The sequence below is a fragment of the Oryzias latipes genome, chromosome 7, assembly GCF_002234675.1.
Source record: "Oryzias latipes chromosome 7, ASM223467v1".
NCBI lineage: Eukaryota > Metazoa > Chordata > Actinopteri > Beloniformes > Adrianichthyidae > Oryzias > Oryzias latipes.
In genome coordinates, this window is record NC_019865.2 from 30,633,797 (window position 1) to 30,650,599 (window position 16,803).

Sequence of the window (16,803 nt, forward strand, 5' to 3'; positions counted from 1 at the left end):
CATTGTTAAGTATGGAAACAAAGTCCTGCAGTCTTTTTCTTTATTCAATACAGTGTAGAGCAGATCCTGAACCAGAACTGCTGGTTACCCTGATGGTGAAGGACAAGAGCTTACAGACAAATGAAAACTTGGCTCCAATAAAAACTTTAAAGACCAGTAGAAACACAAAAAGTGTTTGAATTTGTAAAGTAAATAGTGTTTTCTTAGGCGATGTATTAGTGCAATTTCTTATCCTTTCTTCTAATAAACATCTGGTACACAAAATAGAAATTTAATAAAGGAAGTTGGTGACATTATCCCCTTCTATTGTTTGATTACAATATGAACACACTATTTACAGTGGATTATCTACGTAACTATATGTACAGTAGGAAGACTGCAACAACTGCAGCAGAGGATTTCCTGCAGTTAGTGGTCTGTCCTGTTACAAAAGCAGAATCAGGTTCAGTGCAGAATAAAAGTCACACACACAGTCTGTGGCAAACTTTAGTATAAAAAACCTGCTCAGGATTCAAGCAGTAAGCAGTCTTCGTTCTTGCTGGCAGGCAGCATGAGCTGCTGCTCATAGTACAGACTCTTGGCATAGTTTACTTCTTGAGAGATCTTGATGGCCAGACTCTCACTCTTCACGTGGACCTGTGGAGAAAACAAGCAGACAATGTTTGATCAGCCAGAACAAGTTGATTTACTCCACGGTGATCTGCTGATGCTACACTGCGTCATCTGCAGAAGGTGTGCAGTGTCCAACCACCAACATGTGTAGATAGCAGCGTGCGATGCTAAATAAACTTAAATCAGTGTGTGGAACCGATGGTTCATGAGGGACACATGAAGTTTTTTTTACTGGCTGCACTCCAAATCTGGTAAAGACGCCACAGAAGCTTTGTTACAGTGATGGTTCAGTTGTAATGACCTGTGAATAAAAGGGGGACCAAGAGAAAAGAAAACTTTATAGTCCACAAAAAAAAACTTTGAAAAGATATTTGGATTATGTCGAGTTTAGTTTATTAAGAAATAGTTTTAGGAAAAACTACTAAGTCACTACAAAACATGCAACTGACTTTCAATGCTAAAAATATAGTACATCAATAGTAATTGTGTACCAAAAATGTAATGTCCCAATTATCCAGGTGGTGAGGTGATACGGCACTCAGCCAGGAAGAGTCTCCATATTGTCTCATGTCTTTGCCGGTTGTTCGTTTGATCCAAACAATGACGTTCTAGCTGTACGACGGTCTCCATCGCCCTCACCCAGTGTTAGGGTTTTAGGGGAGTGGTGGATTTCCAGCCTAGTCATTTATGTTGGTCTTTTTAGCGACCACCATTCCACGCTGTAAGGCTGTAAGCAAGTCAGATGTGAATTGCATAGTCTCTGGAGAGCATCCAAATTCTGCAAGGTTCCTTCAAATAGCAAATGCACCATCTTACTGCCCAGGCTTGAAGAGGGGGTTTTGGCAAATTGGAACATGTATAGAGTCTTTGGGAATGTGGTTGGCTTTCTTAATCTAATTTAATATGCGCAGGAAAGTCCTTAGGACAAAAGGTTTTTGAGTTAATTTATCTTGTGGAGGACGAGAACAAAAATGCACAAAGTGGTAGATTATCAATGTCAAGAGGTCACTTCATTGGGCATTATCCCTTATATATTCCAAGACTGTCCAAAGACAATATATCAGCATTTTTCGAAAGTCGTATTTAGAAAAAACTTTGAAAATTAATACCAGTTTAACATGAATACAATTGTAAAATACATCTTTATAAGGATCAGTACGTTAATCTACAAGTTGCTTTCCTTTTGGTAAAATTATGAAATGTATTTCATGGTCTGAATTTCACAAAAATATATTTTACTCTATAAAAAAAAGAAAAAACAAATGTGTCTTAATCAATAAGGTTCTAAAAGTATGCTTAAGAAAATAAAGTTCTGCTTAAGGTAGCTGAACAGGAACATTTTATAACAGTTCAGGTGCTTGAACGAGTGCTACAAAAATAGAGAAAAAAGCTTGCCAGTTCTTTCCAGAAATGTTTGAAGTGTGATGAAGCACTGTGCCGGGGTGAAAAAGAGAACTTGAATGTGGCTAAGACACTTTATTTCCTTGACAGTCTGCACTGCATTTGATCACTACACTGGGGGTTATTCCAGAAAGCAGGTTATGCTAGCTCCCACGGTAAGTTTGAAGCTAAGGAAGTTGATAACCTCAGTTTTCGGATCCAGAAATGGAGGTATGTTTCAGGGTATGTCAAGTTGCCATGGCAACTCATGCTCTGAACATAACCTGGTCTGGAGCAGGTTTAGTTGAAGCTTAGTTTGTTTTCAGAGAGGTGGAGCAGCATGGCGTGTTCATTTGAAGATGATTTAGTGGATGAAGAAGCTCAGATAATACTTTTTCCACCATGAGAGGGTGATAAGACCACATATGGATGTTGGAAAGAAACTTTTTTACTTTGATCTAACTTAAATTATTTTTTTAGTCAAGTCTGCTTAAAAATAACACAGTTTTCAGACAGTTATTTTACTTTCATTTAAATTAATTCAATTAAGTAGGTGTAAGTTTGGTGCTGCTGTTAGATCGGCAGTGCAAGGAATTGTGGGATACCATTCCCTTTGCCTGTCTGGACGGATTTGGGTTTAAGTGTGGGTTTTTGACCAAATGTGTTTAGTTGTTTTACTGTGTTATGTCTAGTTATTTTACCCTGTTATGTTTAATTCTTTCTGCACCATGAGTGAGAGGGAGGGAGAGGATGATGAGTTTATATAGCACTTCTAATGCTGCTTAGTGATACAAGACCTGAAGGTAAAGTCTGTGTCATGAAAACTGAAGTCATGGTTCATGTTGCAAATCCAAAGTGAATCGTTCCTTTTATTGTTATAAAAATTAAAATATCTGCAGTCTAAGATGGAAAAACATTTAATTGAATTGGAGTTATATGACATTTAGTTAGATAAATATGTAAATTTGAGTTGTTTAAACAATTATTGAGTTGGATAGACGTAAGAAATGAGGTTGAATAAATTTAACTCAATTACTTTTTATAATTGAATTAATTCATTTAAGTTGGATATTTATATATATACGCGCCACAATGAAAATAACATCAGAAACTCATGCATTTACTTTATCCGTTCTTTTTCTCCAAGCAGAAACTCTTTTTTTGGCTGATGATGCAGCCGTGTTACTTTTTGATGGGCGTATAATCTTCATACGCCATCAATAAAATCTCAGACTCCTTCTGAACTCAGCCAGAGTTCAGGATTAAAGTCAGGGAAGTTTAAACATGCTTCCTGGAATGACCCCCCCTGGTCCATCGGGTCGCTGAATTTGAATCTTTTACTGGGAAGTACGGACAAAATTTTGCTCAGTCAGCTACAGTCAAAAGCCCTTTGACATTTGGACAGAAGCTCCAGGCTGTGTGCGCATCTTCACAGCCTCACATGTTCTTACATGAGCCCACCACAGAGAACCCAAATCCATGTTTTTATACGGTACTGGTAGTTCCACATGCAGCGGTACCGGTACCCACCTGGCACAGAGTTTTAGTACTGTACCCTGGTTAAAACTAAGTTGTATATGTGTCATTTAGCTGTGTAAAAACAACAACCGCGAGGAAAATCTACCACCAGACGGTTCTCGTGAGATCTTCCTGTTGCAGAGCTGCTATAGGTTTGGTGGGCTGTGCTGCCAAACAGCAGTTGGGGGTTTGAGTGAAACAAACAATAGTAAGACGTTGAACTACGTGTTTGTTTATAAATAACTGATTAAATATAGTTTTAGGCAGCAGTTGAAATACAATACAAGTAATGGCCAAACACAGTCTTTTTTTCCCCTAGTAGAAACACAAAAAGCTGTCTGACTGTAAAATGCAGTGCAAGAAAAATGTTTTTAATCACACCTTCTCAAAACACAAGAGAATCCTTTCATTTTCATGAGTCTCACCATGGGCTTTTGGTGGGAGGGGCCGGGAATGGCCACTCCACTTGTTGTGTTTTCTGCCTTTTTGGTAAGCTGTAGATAAACCTTTCCGTGATCCTTGGACACTAGACAGTGGTAGAGGTCGTCGTATTTAACCTCTAGGAAGATTCTCTCACGGTCCACGTAGTCCCCCGGCTTCAGGAAGTAGACCACCTTAGAGGAGATGAGGACGCTATAGCTGTCGATGGGCTCTATAGCGATAAAGCTGGGTGGGAAGAAGGCAGACAAGCTTAATGGAGGCTTTATTTTAGGGTAGCAACTAGAGCATGAAGACTCACAACTCTGAGTGGATGTTGTCAGTTAGACGGAAGAGTTGTTCCTGACCCTCCGCCTGTACGGCTGAATAGCGCAGCAGCAGATCCTGAGGCCCCTTACAACAACGAGGCTTCCTGACCCGCTGCACCCCCAGCCTGAAAAAGACAAGCCCACCTTCAAAACCAAGACTTCACTGCTCATCCACCTATGATGACTCACAAACCAATATTCCCATCTTAAGCCTTAAAACTTACACCTAATACATATTTCTGATTACAGCAAGGGTGGATGGATTCATTACAAGATGGACGGATGGATGGATGAACAACAGAGAGAACAGCCTTTCTATTCCATTGTTTTTTCTTTGAAGTGTCAAGTACCACACTGGCCTACCTGTGGCTGCTGAGACTGGCCATGTCTCGTACTGTTTGAGCAGTCTCTGAGGCGAAGTCCAGAGCTCCAGCAACTGGTTTAGTCACCGTTCCTACCAGACCTTTCCCCAATCCGGAAAAGAAGCCGCTGACTCCACCTTCCATCTTCACCCCCTCTACTGTGGAGGTGATGATGCTCGTCATGCCTCCAATAATACCTGTGGAAGAAAGGTCATGCAAAGGTTTGTACATCTGGACTGTAACTGATAGGTTGAAATACAGCAGATTTAGACTACGGTCACATATGCCATAATGCCAGTGCGGTGACCTACATGCCAGTTTTTAGCAAAATGGGTAGGGGGGCCGCATGGCAACATTTGTAATCGGAAGGCAGCAGTTGTATTTTTACGTGCCGCGTGGCAGCCATCTAGGTTTTAGGAAAAAGTTCAGAATAAACGGCGACCGGACAATTTTTTCACATTGGTCAGTGGCTGCCCGGGCACATTTGGAGGTCCTACGGTGGCGGTCCAGTAACAGGCGGGTGGCAGGAAGGCAGCTGCAGGATAATTGACTGATGGGAAGGTCTCCAAGGTCCCGAGAACCGTCAGATGATCGCTCGATTTCAGATTGCCATCCTCCTGCCCAGTGCTACCGTCCCGCTGCCACCATCTGATTGTTAGAAATCGTACAGTGGCAGAGCCGTCACCCGACGATGGGGAGACGCCATTGAAAAAGTCATCATGGTGTTGATAGCACCACAGCGACTCCGAACCTGTCCTGATGAATTGCAGTTGATGCCGAGATTAATGCAAAGACAGAACATTGTGTTTGATGCACTACTCATAGAAAAAGAGCAACACGCACAAGAAGGGCGGATAAGAATCCGAGTTGCGAATGACCTGTGGTGCAGAATGGCTCGCTTTTTACATACCCCCCCAGCTACCGCGTGACTGGCGGCCGGTGGCACTTGACTTGAGCTGTGATGTGGAGACATTTACACATTGATTGGAGCAGTCCAATCAGAGTTGCTGCTAGCCAGCCATCCAGCTGCCACTGCCCTGTGGCCACCGAGGTTTTGCCAGATTTTTCAAAGGCGTCATCCCCGCCTGACTGACTGCTACCTGACTGCATTCATGACCACTATAAAAAAAATAATAAAACAGGCGTCGGCAGTTAATCTTGACAATTCTGCTGATGCCTCCCAATTGCGTGGTGACAGTTGTATGTGTGACTATAGCATTAGGGCTAGCATAACTGTTTTCACTGATAGTTTTGAAAAAACACAGTGGTAGGACATCATTTATTAAATTAAATTTTAGATTTATGAAACTACAGTAATTTACAGATTATAAGATGCCATTTTTGTCACACGCTTTGAAACCTGTGGTTTATTCAATGATGCGGCTAATTTATGCATTTTTTTAATGCATTTTTTCTAACGGCCACTAGGGGCGCTCGAGCAGAAAGTGTAAGAGTGAGACGTGGGGGGATACGGTAAATGTGTGAGGAAGAATTCCTGCTTTGTGAATGAATAGCACGAACAGACCCTCATCATGGAAAATGAAAGAAGAAATGCAGAAATGCACATGATGCAGCTTTCAAGTTGAAAGCAATCATTAAAAGCAGTGTGAAAAAATCCACCATCACCAACAGGTTTGGAAAAGCCGGTCTGCTGCGTGACGGAAAGGAAAGCACAACTTCAGGATGGAATTTACCTCTGACTGACACTGACAGCTACAATGAAGGAGAGACAAAGAGAGAGTGTGGCCAAGAATGTCTGACGCTATTCCAATCCACACTGAGGAGGAAGACTTCCATGGTTTCAGTGCACAGGAGGAATATGAAGAAAGCTCTCAGTGACTTTTACGTTCATGTTTTTTAAAACAGCCCTGTTAGCGCTGAGTTACGGTGTGTCACTGTTGTGAAAGAAAACGGCTTATGTATGTACAAAATAGTTTATCCTAAAAATGTAAAGGGTGCTGCTTATAATCAGGTGCGCTATAAAGTCAGGAAATTACGGTATGCCGCATGCTTTCATGAAATCTTCCACCTAACAGCAGTTAGATGTGTGTGAATGCACATATGTTGTTCTCATCCAGCATCCCTGGCTTATTTATCCATTGGAAGTCCATGTTCAGACAATCAAATTTCCAGAACATTCACTAATTATTAACCTCTTTTATTTGGTAACATTAACAAATCTGCACAAGTGTTGAGATTTGCATTGGTATATCTCCACCTAGTTTTGCAACTTTTGACTTTAAAAGCGAAGCTCTTGGTCTCCAGCTGTACCAACTGAGAAAACACAGACTTCAATTTAAAGTTGTTTCTGTTGGTCTCAACAGAAAGCCTTAGACCTTTCAGTGATTGTGTTGGACTTGAATCCAATAGAGAATCTGTTTTCAGCAAAAGCTCTGGAGAAGATCTGCATGGACAAATTCCTGTATTTTTTTTATTCTGACACTAACAGTTGAAGTTCATCTATGATGAACATTAAAGAACAAACTCATCCATTTCAGTGGGACATCATGCAGAAAAAAAATCCTTTTTTTTTTTACCCCAGTTTACATGATGTAGCACAAAGGAAAGAATTTAGAAAAGATAAGACCTCCCACTATAAGCCTCTACATTCTGAGTGTCCTTCACTGAAAACCTTCATCAGGATAGCAGAATCCGAACAGAAACGTCTCCACGCCTTACCGTGAGCCAGCCCGTGGATCCCTGCCACTAGGTGCTCTCCACTGGTGGCCCCGTGGTATCTAATGCATTCCCGTTCACTTTGGTGACGGTTGTCCATCGTCTTCCCCAGGCCATCTGATAAGGTCCCTGCAAACTGACACACAAAAACCAGCACATTTTCATACTGCACAATACTGAGTGGGATGGTTCTGACATTCATGTTACTCAGCTATAAATGGTAAACGGTGTATACTTATATATGTGTGTGAATCTATCGTGTTTGTGAATTAATCATATGTGTGTGAACTGGAGCTGTGACGGTGTGGGACTTTTGATCACCGCGGTGATGAAGCAGCAAGAGTCACGGTGTCGCAGCTACTTTTTTTAAGTGACTTTCCTTTTTTTAAACGAGGAAAACCAGTCACACCTTGGCATGTTAACTCTTTTCTCTAGTTCAAACTGAAAATTTCAACATGAACATAACGTTGGTCATTTTTGTGTAAAATTGACTAAGCATTTTGCTATTGGATAATTGTTTAAGTCTTAGAGTCGCTCTTGGTCAAACATGAAAAAAAGTTAACTTTATTTTAAAATAAATTACAGCTTAGTAAAACATTTCAAAAATGCTGTGTATAAAATGTCATTTCAATAAACTGTGAAAGAAAAACATCCGCCTTAAAATTTGTAAGTCCTTCTACAGGTTTCGATTAAAAACAATTTGCTGAATCTAACAATTTTTAAGAAACTGGTTGCAAATTCAGGCTTTTTTCCCAGCAACAGTCATAGAAAACTAAGCCCACAAGATCCTGGAGGAACCCATAGTAAACAGAGTAGTAGATGCAAACCTTGGCAGCAGAGTTGGAGACGCCATGGGTGACGTTGCGAATGAGACCGCCTACATTTCCGTACTTGATGAGCTCGGACACACCTTCAGTGACATCGTTAAGAAGCCCCATGGGGTTTCCCAAGAAGTCCACTGAGCCAAGGATCTGAGCTGCTTGGCTCATTAGCTCCTGTGGACCAAAGCAGAGCACAGAAACGGTCTGACTCAATCAACTTTTAGTTATCTGGACTCTGAAAGCACATGCAGAGACTTGACACTTGAATTAAGACTCAATGCCAAGGACCTGAGACATGACTTGAGACTTGAGGTTTAGGACTCATCAACAATGTTCATTTGGTTGGTTTTATTTTTACGGGACATTTCTTTCAGCTCTAAAATTATAAAGCTCTCTTTACATCGTCTTTGTGATGGAAACATCAACAAATAGTTTAAAGGGCCTATAACATGCAAAATCAATTTTTGAGATCTCACTATAAACAACCCCAAAGTGGTATTTTGATCCATTCACGCATTTATGGGCATTCCTCTCTGAGCGCCAGCCCCTCCCAACCCACATCAAGCGGGTTCTCACATTGTGATGTAGACCAGTGAGAACAACCCCTACCAGGAAGAGTCTGCACTGCCAGCCCTGCCCCCAGACTTAACGTACTTACCCACTTTCTCCATGGAGCTAGTGGTGATGGGCTAAACACTTTCTCTTTACATGTACTAGATGAACATCCACTGTTGCAAAAGTTTAAAAGTTGTTTTTTGTGGGGAAATGCAGACATGCTGCTGTGGCAGGCTAGGATGAGGTCATAAAATTATGGAGTGATATTTCTGCCACCATGTCGCACACAAAACTTTCTAAGTTGAACACAAAACTTTCTACGTTTTTTGCTCAAAAAATTTTTTTTTTGCTCAAAATTTTTTTCTTCTTGCTTTCAAAAAAGTTTTTTGCGTTTGCAAAACACATTTTTTTTACGTGCGTTGTGTCAAATCCCGCTTTTGTCCTATCTTTGATTTTGCTGACTACTTTGAGCGCGATTTAGCGTGATATGTACGGTGGCCCAGAAGGGTCACAACACAACACATTAACTTTATACACAACACACTAACTTTACACACAACACACTAACTTTACACACAACAGATTAACTTTACACACAACACATTAACTTTACACACAACACATTAACTTAACACACAACACATTAACTCGCAACACAACACAATAACTCACAACACAATAACTCACAACACAACACATTAACTCACAACACAACATAATAACTCACAACACAACACATTAACTCACAACACAACACATTAACTCATGGCCCAGAAGGGTCACAACACAACACATTAACTTTACACACAACACATTAACTTTACACACAACACATTAACTTTACACACAACACATTAACTTAACACACAACACATTAACTCACAACACAACACAATAACTCACAACACAACACATTAACTCACAACACAACACATTAACTCATGGCCCAGAAGGGTCACAACACAACACATTAACTTACCTCACAACACATTAACTCACAACGGAAGTAAAGCAGCAATTGAAGTGCTTTTATTCTGAAATTTCTACTGGGCTGAGCAGCTAACTACCTAACAGAAAGTAATGTCACAGTGAGCTGTGGAGGGAGCTGCACGCCCGCTCCTCTCCTCTCCTTTTTTCCGCTCCGTCCTCTCACACAGGCACGTGCAGTCCCCAACACACACCCACACACAGGACGGAGCGGAAAAAGGGAGAGGAGCGCGCGTGCAGCGACAGAGGAGGGTGTCAGAGCGGAGGGAGGAGTGTGTGTTCATATTGTGTGTGTTTAGAGGAAGGAGAACCGTAGTAAAGACAAAGTTTCTGGCAACACTGCTGCTAGCTTCTCTTGTAGCAATAACATGCTCCCTCCACAGCTCACTGTGACATTACTTTCTGTTAGGTAGTTAGCTGCTCAGCCCAGTAGAAATTTCAGAATAAAAGCACTTCAATTGCTGCTTTACTTCCGTTGTGAGTTAATGTGTTGTGAGGTAAGTTAATGTGTTGTGTTGTGACCCTTCTGGGCCATGAGTTAATGTGTTGTGTTGTGAGTTAATGTGTTGTGTTGTGAGTTAATGTGTTGTGTTGTGAGTTAATGTGTTGTGTTGTGAGTTAATGTGTTGTGTTGTGAGTTATTGTGTTGTGTTGTGAGTTAATGTGTTGTGTTGTGAGTTAATGTGTTGTGTTGTGAGTTATTGTGTTGTGTTGTGAGTTAATGTGTTGTGTTGTGAGCTATTGTGTTGTGTTGTGAGTTAATGTGTTGTGTGTTAAGTTAATGTGTTGTGTGTTAAGTTAATGTGTTGTGTGTTAAGTTAATGTGTTGTGTGTAAAGTTAGTGTGTTGTGTGTAAAGTTAATGTGTTGTGTGTAAAGTTAGTGTGTTGTGTGTAAAGTTAATGTGTTGTGTGTAAAGTTAGTGTGTTGTGTATAAAGTTAATGTGTTATGTTGTGACACTTCTGGGCCACCGTAGATATGACTGCCACTGGCATCGCCAAAAAGAAATTTGCATGCATTGTGTGTCATCTCACTTTTTTCCTATCTTTGCTAAGTTAAGTTTCGGTTTGATGTGACCAAGCTGCCATCAAACAGCTGCTGATTGGTCCAGATTCTAACCAATCAAATCGCCATATGAATCTAACATGGTGTCTGCTAACGAGGCTCAGAGGCTGAACCAGCTCTTTTTACCCTCATTTTTGGATGAAGACGTTTTCATTTTTTAAATAATTCATAATAATTCATACTTGCTTTTTTTTTTTTAGCATTCGTTCATTTTTATGAAGTCAGATTTGTGAATTTATGGCTAAGGATCTCCAGAAACTGTAAAGTTTCTCTGCTGACATTACATCAACAGGTCTGTTTGATCTGTGAATCCTGCAGAGCAAAATATTAGTGAAAAGTGTGATTTTCTTTAAGGTCTGTTTGTTAAAGCAAAACAATAAAAAATTTAAAGCGCATATTATTTAATGCTGCACACGTGTTTGGGATCAGATGAACAGCAGAAATAAGCAAAAGAATGATGACTCACCACAGGAGACTCAATGCATTTATCAGAAGCATTTTTAACTTTTCTGTAAATTTTCACCAGTGTCTCATGTTTCAGAACTTGTGAGCATTTGTCCAAAGTTTAAAAATATTAGTCATCAAAAATGCTATTTTCTCTTAATATTTCAACAATTATTTATTAAAATAAAACAAAAGTTCAGATACAAATCTTAAAAAGTTTAACTTCTTCCGGCTGGATGGAGTCGGAGCTCGGACGTTTTTTTTTTTGTTCTTTTTGCTGCAGACGTTTTAAACACGTTGGTCTCTACACAGACATGAATAAATACTAAACTCTGTTTTATTTTAGCTGCTTTGCTGCTCCTTCTGGGTTTTACTCTGAGACAAACGGGCCAGAGTGGTTGAAAACGGCAGAACCCCGTACGAACAGAACCGACACAAAGTCCAAAGTCAATGTCTGCCTCTGAGTACCGTCAATATGAGACAGAGACACTTGATTGGTTAGAATCCGGACCAATCAGGTGTCTCTGTTTGAATGCAGCTTTGTCACGTCAAACCGAAATTTAACTTAGCAAAGATAGGAAAAAAGTGAGATGACACACAACGCATGCAAATTCCTTTTTGGCGATGCCAGTGGCAGTCACATCACGTTAAGTCGCGCTCAAAGTAGTCAGCAAAATCAAAGATAAGACAAAAGCAAGATTTGACACAACGCACGTAAAAAAATGTGTTTTGCAAACGCAAAAAACGTTTTTGAAAGCAAAAAAAAAAATTTTGAGCAAAAAAAAATTTTTTGAGCAAAAAACTTAGAAAGTTTTGTGTGCAACATGGTGGCAGAAATATCACTCCATATAAAATGGGCAGCATCCAAAAGAAGCGAAAGGCGGAGCTCCAGAGATCAAGTTGTCTTACTTCCAGTTCGGAAAAGAACTAAAAAGATAATTAAAATTTAATAAGGAATTTGTTATTTTGTTTGTCAAAGGCAACATATGAACATATACTTGGGTGTTGTTTACAATAAAAGGCTTAGGAATAGCATGATATGAGCCTTTTAAAACTAGTTTTATGATAATTGTGTCAACATAATGTTCATTTTTGCGACGAAATGTAGGACTGGAACTGGCAGAAGGGAACTTGTGAACATTTCTGGCTCCACAGAGCTTTCTCCACAGGGATATGGGTCCTCTCACCTCCCTGAAGTGCTTCAGGATGTCATTAAAAATGATCTCCTGGGTCTCGTAGGGGTGTACTCTGGTGAATGGATACATGTTGATGACCGCATCTTCAAAGCGAATCAGAGGAAACCCCAGAGTGCCTTTTAGGGCCTGTTGTGACAAACAATAAAGTAAAGAGAACAGAATCAGTCATTTCTGCTATTATGTCCAGTTTTTATGCTGTGACCCCAGCCCACCCTTGAGATGTTGTCGTGTGAGGTAAGGTTACCTTAAGATCAGGAGGCAGTTTTTGCGATGTGAAGACACTTAGTTTAATTTGAGGGAGGCTGATCTTCAAGTTCTCAAAGTAGTAGCGTTTGGGAGGGCCTGCCTCCTCACTGGGCCTCTCAGGCAGACTTTCATCCAGCATCTCGAGCTCTGCTTTATGCAAGGTCAAGAATTAAAAAGCTGAAGCACAATATACCAGCAGAACATATTCACCCACCAGCCACTTTCTTAGGCACACCTGTCCAACTGCCCCTTAACCCCTAATCGGCCAATCATATGGCAGCAACTCGATGCATGTAGACATGGTCAAGGCGATCTGCTGCAGTTCATACCAAGCATCAGAACGTGAACGAAAGGGGATTTCTGCTGCAACATCAGAATTTGGCGTCAACAACATGAAAGCATGGATCCATCCTGCCTTGTATCAACGGTTCAGGCTGCTGGTGGTGTTATCATGGTGTGTGGGGGATGTTTGTATATTTTCTTGGCACACTTTGGGTCGTTTAGTACTAACTAAGAATTGTTATGATGCCACAGCCTTTCTGAGTTTTGTTGCTGACCATGTCCAGAGGCGGTTTTAGCCATGGGCAATGTGGGCACAATCTCATAGGGGGCCCAAAAAGAAAATAAATACATAAAATAAAGGAAAAAAACTTTGCCAGTTGTTTTTCCACTGGTTTTTGTAGACAAAAACTGCCTAATATCATGCAAAATTAATGAAATCTGCACGATCTTTGTTGGTCTAATGTCAATATTATGCGCTCTCTGGGTGACAACAACAGAAATAGCAGGCATGGAGGGGTGGGGGTTGGTGGACCAACTCGCAACTGCAGAGGGTGTAAACAGGTATTTACTGCTTTTGACTCCAGACCGCACAAACTGCGGCTTCCTGATAACAAATGCAGAAATAGATTTTATTTATAAAATTCACATACTTCATTGGATTTACTGGATTATTAAAAAAATTAAAAAGGAAACCAACTCATGCTAAGTCACTTAAAAACACGGTGATGGATGTAATCAATACTTTGATCTACAGCAGATACATTCAGATTTCTGCCACGGCTCTAGCGCTCATCATCATCTATCAAAGGAGACGACGTGTCTTCTTCAGGCTGTGGTGCCCTGTACACGTGGGAGGGGCTATGGATGAAGCTATTTTGGGAAATGGTGGTGGTCTGATTCTCTGATGCTGTGGGACCTCTGGTGGCGCCCGCTGTGCAGCGACCAAGGCTGCCAGTTCCTACCAAGAAGTGCGTCACCATCTGGTTGTTGGTCACGTGAAAAAAGTGTTTCTATTGCAGTTTGGAGAAATATGTAAATTTCAATACACCTCAAAAACAACTTCCTCCATGCACAAAAACTTTTTTTAGTGATAAATTCGAGTTTTTTGAAATTTTCGTGTTTCCATTATGCAAATTTCTTTATTGCATATCCAATTCACGCAATTTCATAGTCATAGCTACTGTCCATCCCTTTCTGACCACAGTGTACCATCTTCTGATGTTTACTTCCAGCAGGATGAGGCGCCATGTCATAAAGCTGGAATCATCTCAGACTGGTTCCTTGAAGATGACAATGAGTTCTATGGACTCAAATGGTCTCCACAGTCACCAGATATCAACCCAACAGAGAACCTTTGGAATGTGGTGGAACAGGAGATCAGCATCATGGATGTTTAGCTGACTAATCTGCAGCTACTGTGTGATGCTGTCATGTCAATGTGGACCAAACTCTCTGAGGAATGTTTCCAGAACCGTGTTGAATCTGTGCCACAAAGGGTTAAGGCAGTTCTGAAGGCAAAGGAGGTCCAACACAGTACTAGCAACCTGTACCTAATAAAGTGGTTGATGACTGTATATACTATAACTGCACAAAACATATGAAGAGGAAGGATTGACTGAAGACCCACCAGCTTCCGCCTCTCCATATCCAAAGAAGCTGAGCAGTTTGAGCAGCAGTTTCTCCTCGATGATGATGGTGAAACGTTGGGCTGTCACCATCAGGTGCTAAACAGAGATCACAGTAACACCATCAGTGACAGTGGCGTGTTGCTTTAGGTGCATAAGCAGACATACTCTGTGTCAAACTCACCTTGAAAAGTTCTGTGAGCATGAGAGTACTGGGAACCTTGACAGAGTTGACCTGCAGGGCAGGGCCACTTTCATTCAAGTTACAGTCACTGGAATTGGGAGTCACGCACAGCATAACTGGTTGGGTACTGCCAAGCAGCTGGTTATCCACCTGATTGGAGTAGGAACAACACTAGCTCAGAAAATGTTTGGCTACCAAAGTCGTCTTCTGTGGTATTAAATGAATTTTCAACATGAAACTGTAAAAAACATAAATAGTATGATGGCTCACCTGGATGTTCTGGACACTCAGTTCTAGAACCTCATTGGTTACAGTCCGTGTGAAGTGGATGTCAACGCCAAACAGGGTGGCAAACACCAGCTCCTCTGGTGACTTGTTGACCAAAGAGATCCCCAGACCCTCTTCCAAGTTGACCGTCACCTTTACAAGGCAGGAAAAACATCAGATGAGATTCTGACAAACGACTGATATTGTGGAGAAGTGGCTTACTATCTAACAACTGTTTGCAGTGAGGATAAAGGCAGGAGGGTGAGGGGGAGTAAAAGCACAAATAGGGCTGCAAGATAGTACCAACTGACAGTATCATGACTTTGTAAAGGCCAAATTAAACTGGTATGTGTACAAATACATAAAACCATCAAAGGAAAAAGCCAAGGTAGCCGTTTCACTTAAAGGTTTTTGGAAAAGTGCTACAACTGACAGCAGAGGTCATCCTCCTAAGAGCATAATAATATTTGATATATACATTAAAAACAAAAAAAAGTGAAACTTTTGGCAACTATTGGCAAGTATAACTATTGGCAAGTTGATTTATAACATGTATTTTTACAGTCTTTCCACAGCGAGGCTCTATCATTTTTGGTTTTAGAAGTAACATACCGGTAATGCAGGTGGCTGTGCTGTTAGCTCTTAATTTTTTAAAAAGTCCCACTCTGATCATCTTTTGATCAATTTTAAAAAGTGTTCCCAGTGGTCTTTTAATTATGATTATGCCGTTTCTAGACGAAAAAAGCAAAAACCTGTGTCGTTTTCTAGGACAGAGTTTCTGCAGAGCAGCAGGAGTTCATTAGAAATTCTCTTCTGAGTTATGGGAGGGTCTACTGGCGTGGAATAACTTCCTGTTTCCACTCTCTCCCGCTAGAATACAGCCCCTCACAACCCCAGGCTAACATTAGCACGAGGTGCAACAGAAAAGGCTAACAATGATGGAGATATTCAGCCGTGAAGTTTTGATCCAGATTTCAGCTCAGACGAGGAAACCGAAGCTGTTTACAAGCGGATGCATTGGAATAGAGCAGAGCAGGGAGCTTGTGGACATTTGAATAAAAATCCTCAGAAAAAAGTTTTAATCTTTTACATACATGTCCTCCAGAATCAGAAAAACACCACAACAACATGGTAAACAAACCAAAAACGCTCTTTTCATTAAAAAGAGTCTTTAATAAAATCCTCAAATAGGACAACAGGTAACCGGTCACCGGTGGATTCAAAACAACAAAATTCCCTAAAACAGATGACATTTTCCTGTCATTCCTACTAGCTGACACACAGAAAGCCTCAAGGCTAAACTTGGGTGTAATTTGGTTTTGTTAGTAAGGTTGTTGCTTGATTTTATTTAGTTTTTTGTGATGCTTTAGGTTAGCCCCCCTTCCATATTTTAGTGGAGTCAAGTAATCCGTATTTTACCTCCAGCTCCTGCCTATGTGGTCTGCTCTTTGTGTCCTCAGCACTTTCCTCATGTTCATTGCTAGCTGAGGACCGGATTATTCTTCTCTGATTGAAGTCACTGATCTAAACAAAGAGTAGAAAATATTAGCATGGCACACACAGATTTATTCAATGAGTGTCCAAACCCAAGCCCGTTTCTTACCTGAAGAACCCGCGTTGGTCCATCTGGTATGACTTGAACCGACAGCACCCCAGAGCCGGGCCTCATCTTCTGGTTAATAAACTGTTGTTCTGGGCCTGGTGGGGCCAGACCTGAATCTGGTCCGAGTACCACCTCTGCACCATCATAAAGTCCTGCTATGCCACCCTTCACCTAAAAACAACAAAACCAACGTAAAACCGGCTTTCTACTAACTCGGTGTTGCGTTTTTCATGT

General features: G+C 40.9%; 1 protein-coding gene across 3 annotated transcripts in view; it reads right to left on the minus strand.

Annotated features, from left to right (window-relative positions):
* Window positions 1-9: 9 nt before the first annotated feature.
* The window catches only part of vps13d (vacuolar protein sorting 13 homolog D), a 72,040-nt gene continuing 55,246 nt past the window's right edge, over window positions 10-16,803 (minus strand). For all 3 annotated transcript variants that reach the window (XM_020701641.2, XM_023957042.1, XM_011473001.3), the window contains exons 58-70: window positions 16,570-16,740; window positions 16,386-16,490; window positions 14,970-15,119; window positions 14,700-14,849; window positions 14,518-14,614; window positions 12,607-12,755; window positions 12,354-12,488; window positions 8,122-8,289; window positions 7,298-7,430; window positions 4,620-4,815; window positions 4,250-4,381; window positions 3,936-4,176; window positions 10-636 (exon numbers count right to left, since the gene is read on the minus strand). In XM_020701641.2, coding sequence (XP_020557300.1) covers window positions 505-636; window positions 3,936-4,176; window positions 4,250-4,381; window positions 4,620-4,815; window positions 7,298-7,430; window positions 8,122-8,289; window positions 12,354-12,488; window positions 12,607-12,755; window positions 14,518-14,614; window positions 14,700-14,849; window positions 14,970-15,119; window positions 16,386-16,490; window positions 16,570-16,740 — 1,959 coding nt within the window. In that variant the 3' untranslated portion in view covers window positions 10-504. The remainder of the gene's footprint in view (window positions 637-3,935; window positions 4,177-4,249; window positions 4,382-4,619; window positions 4,816-7,297; window positions 7,431-8,121; window positions 8,290-12,353; window positions 12,489-12,606; window positions 12,756-14,517; window positions 14,615-14,699; window positions 14,850-14,969; window positions 15,120-16,385; window positions 16,491-16,569; window positions 16,741-16,803) is intronic.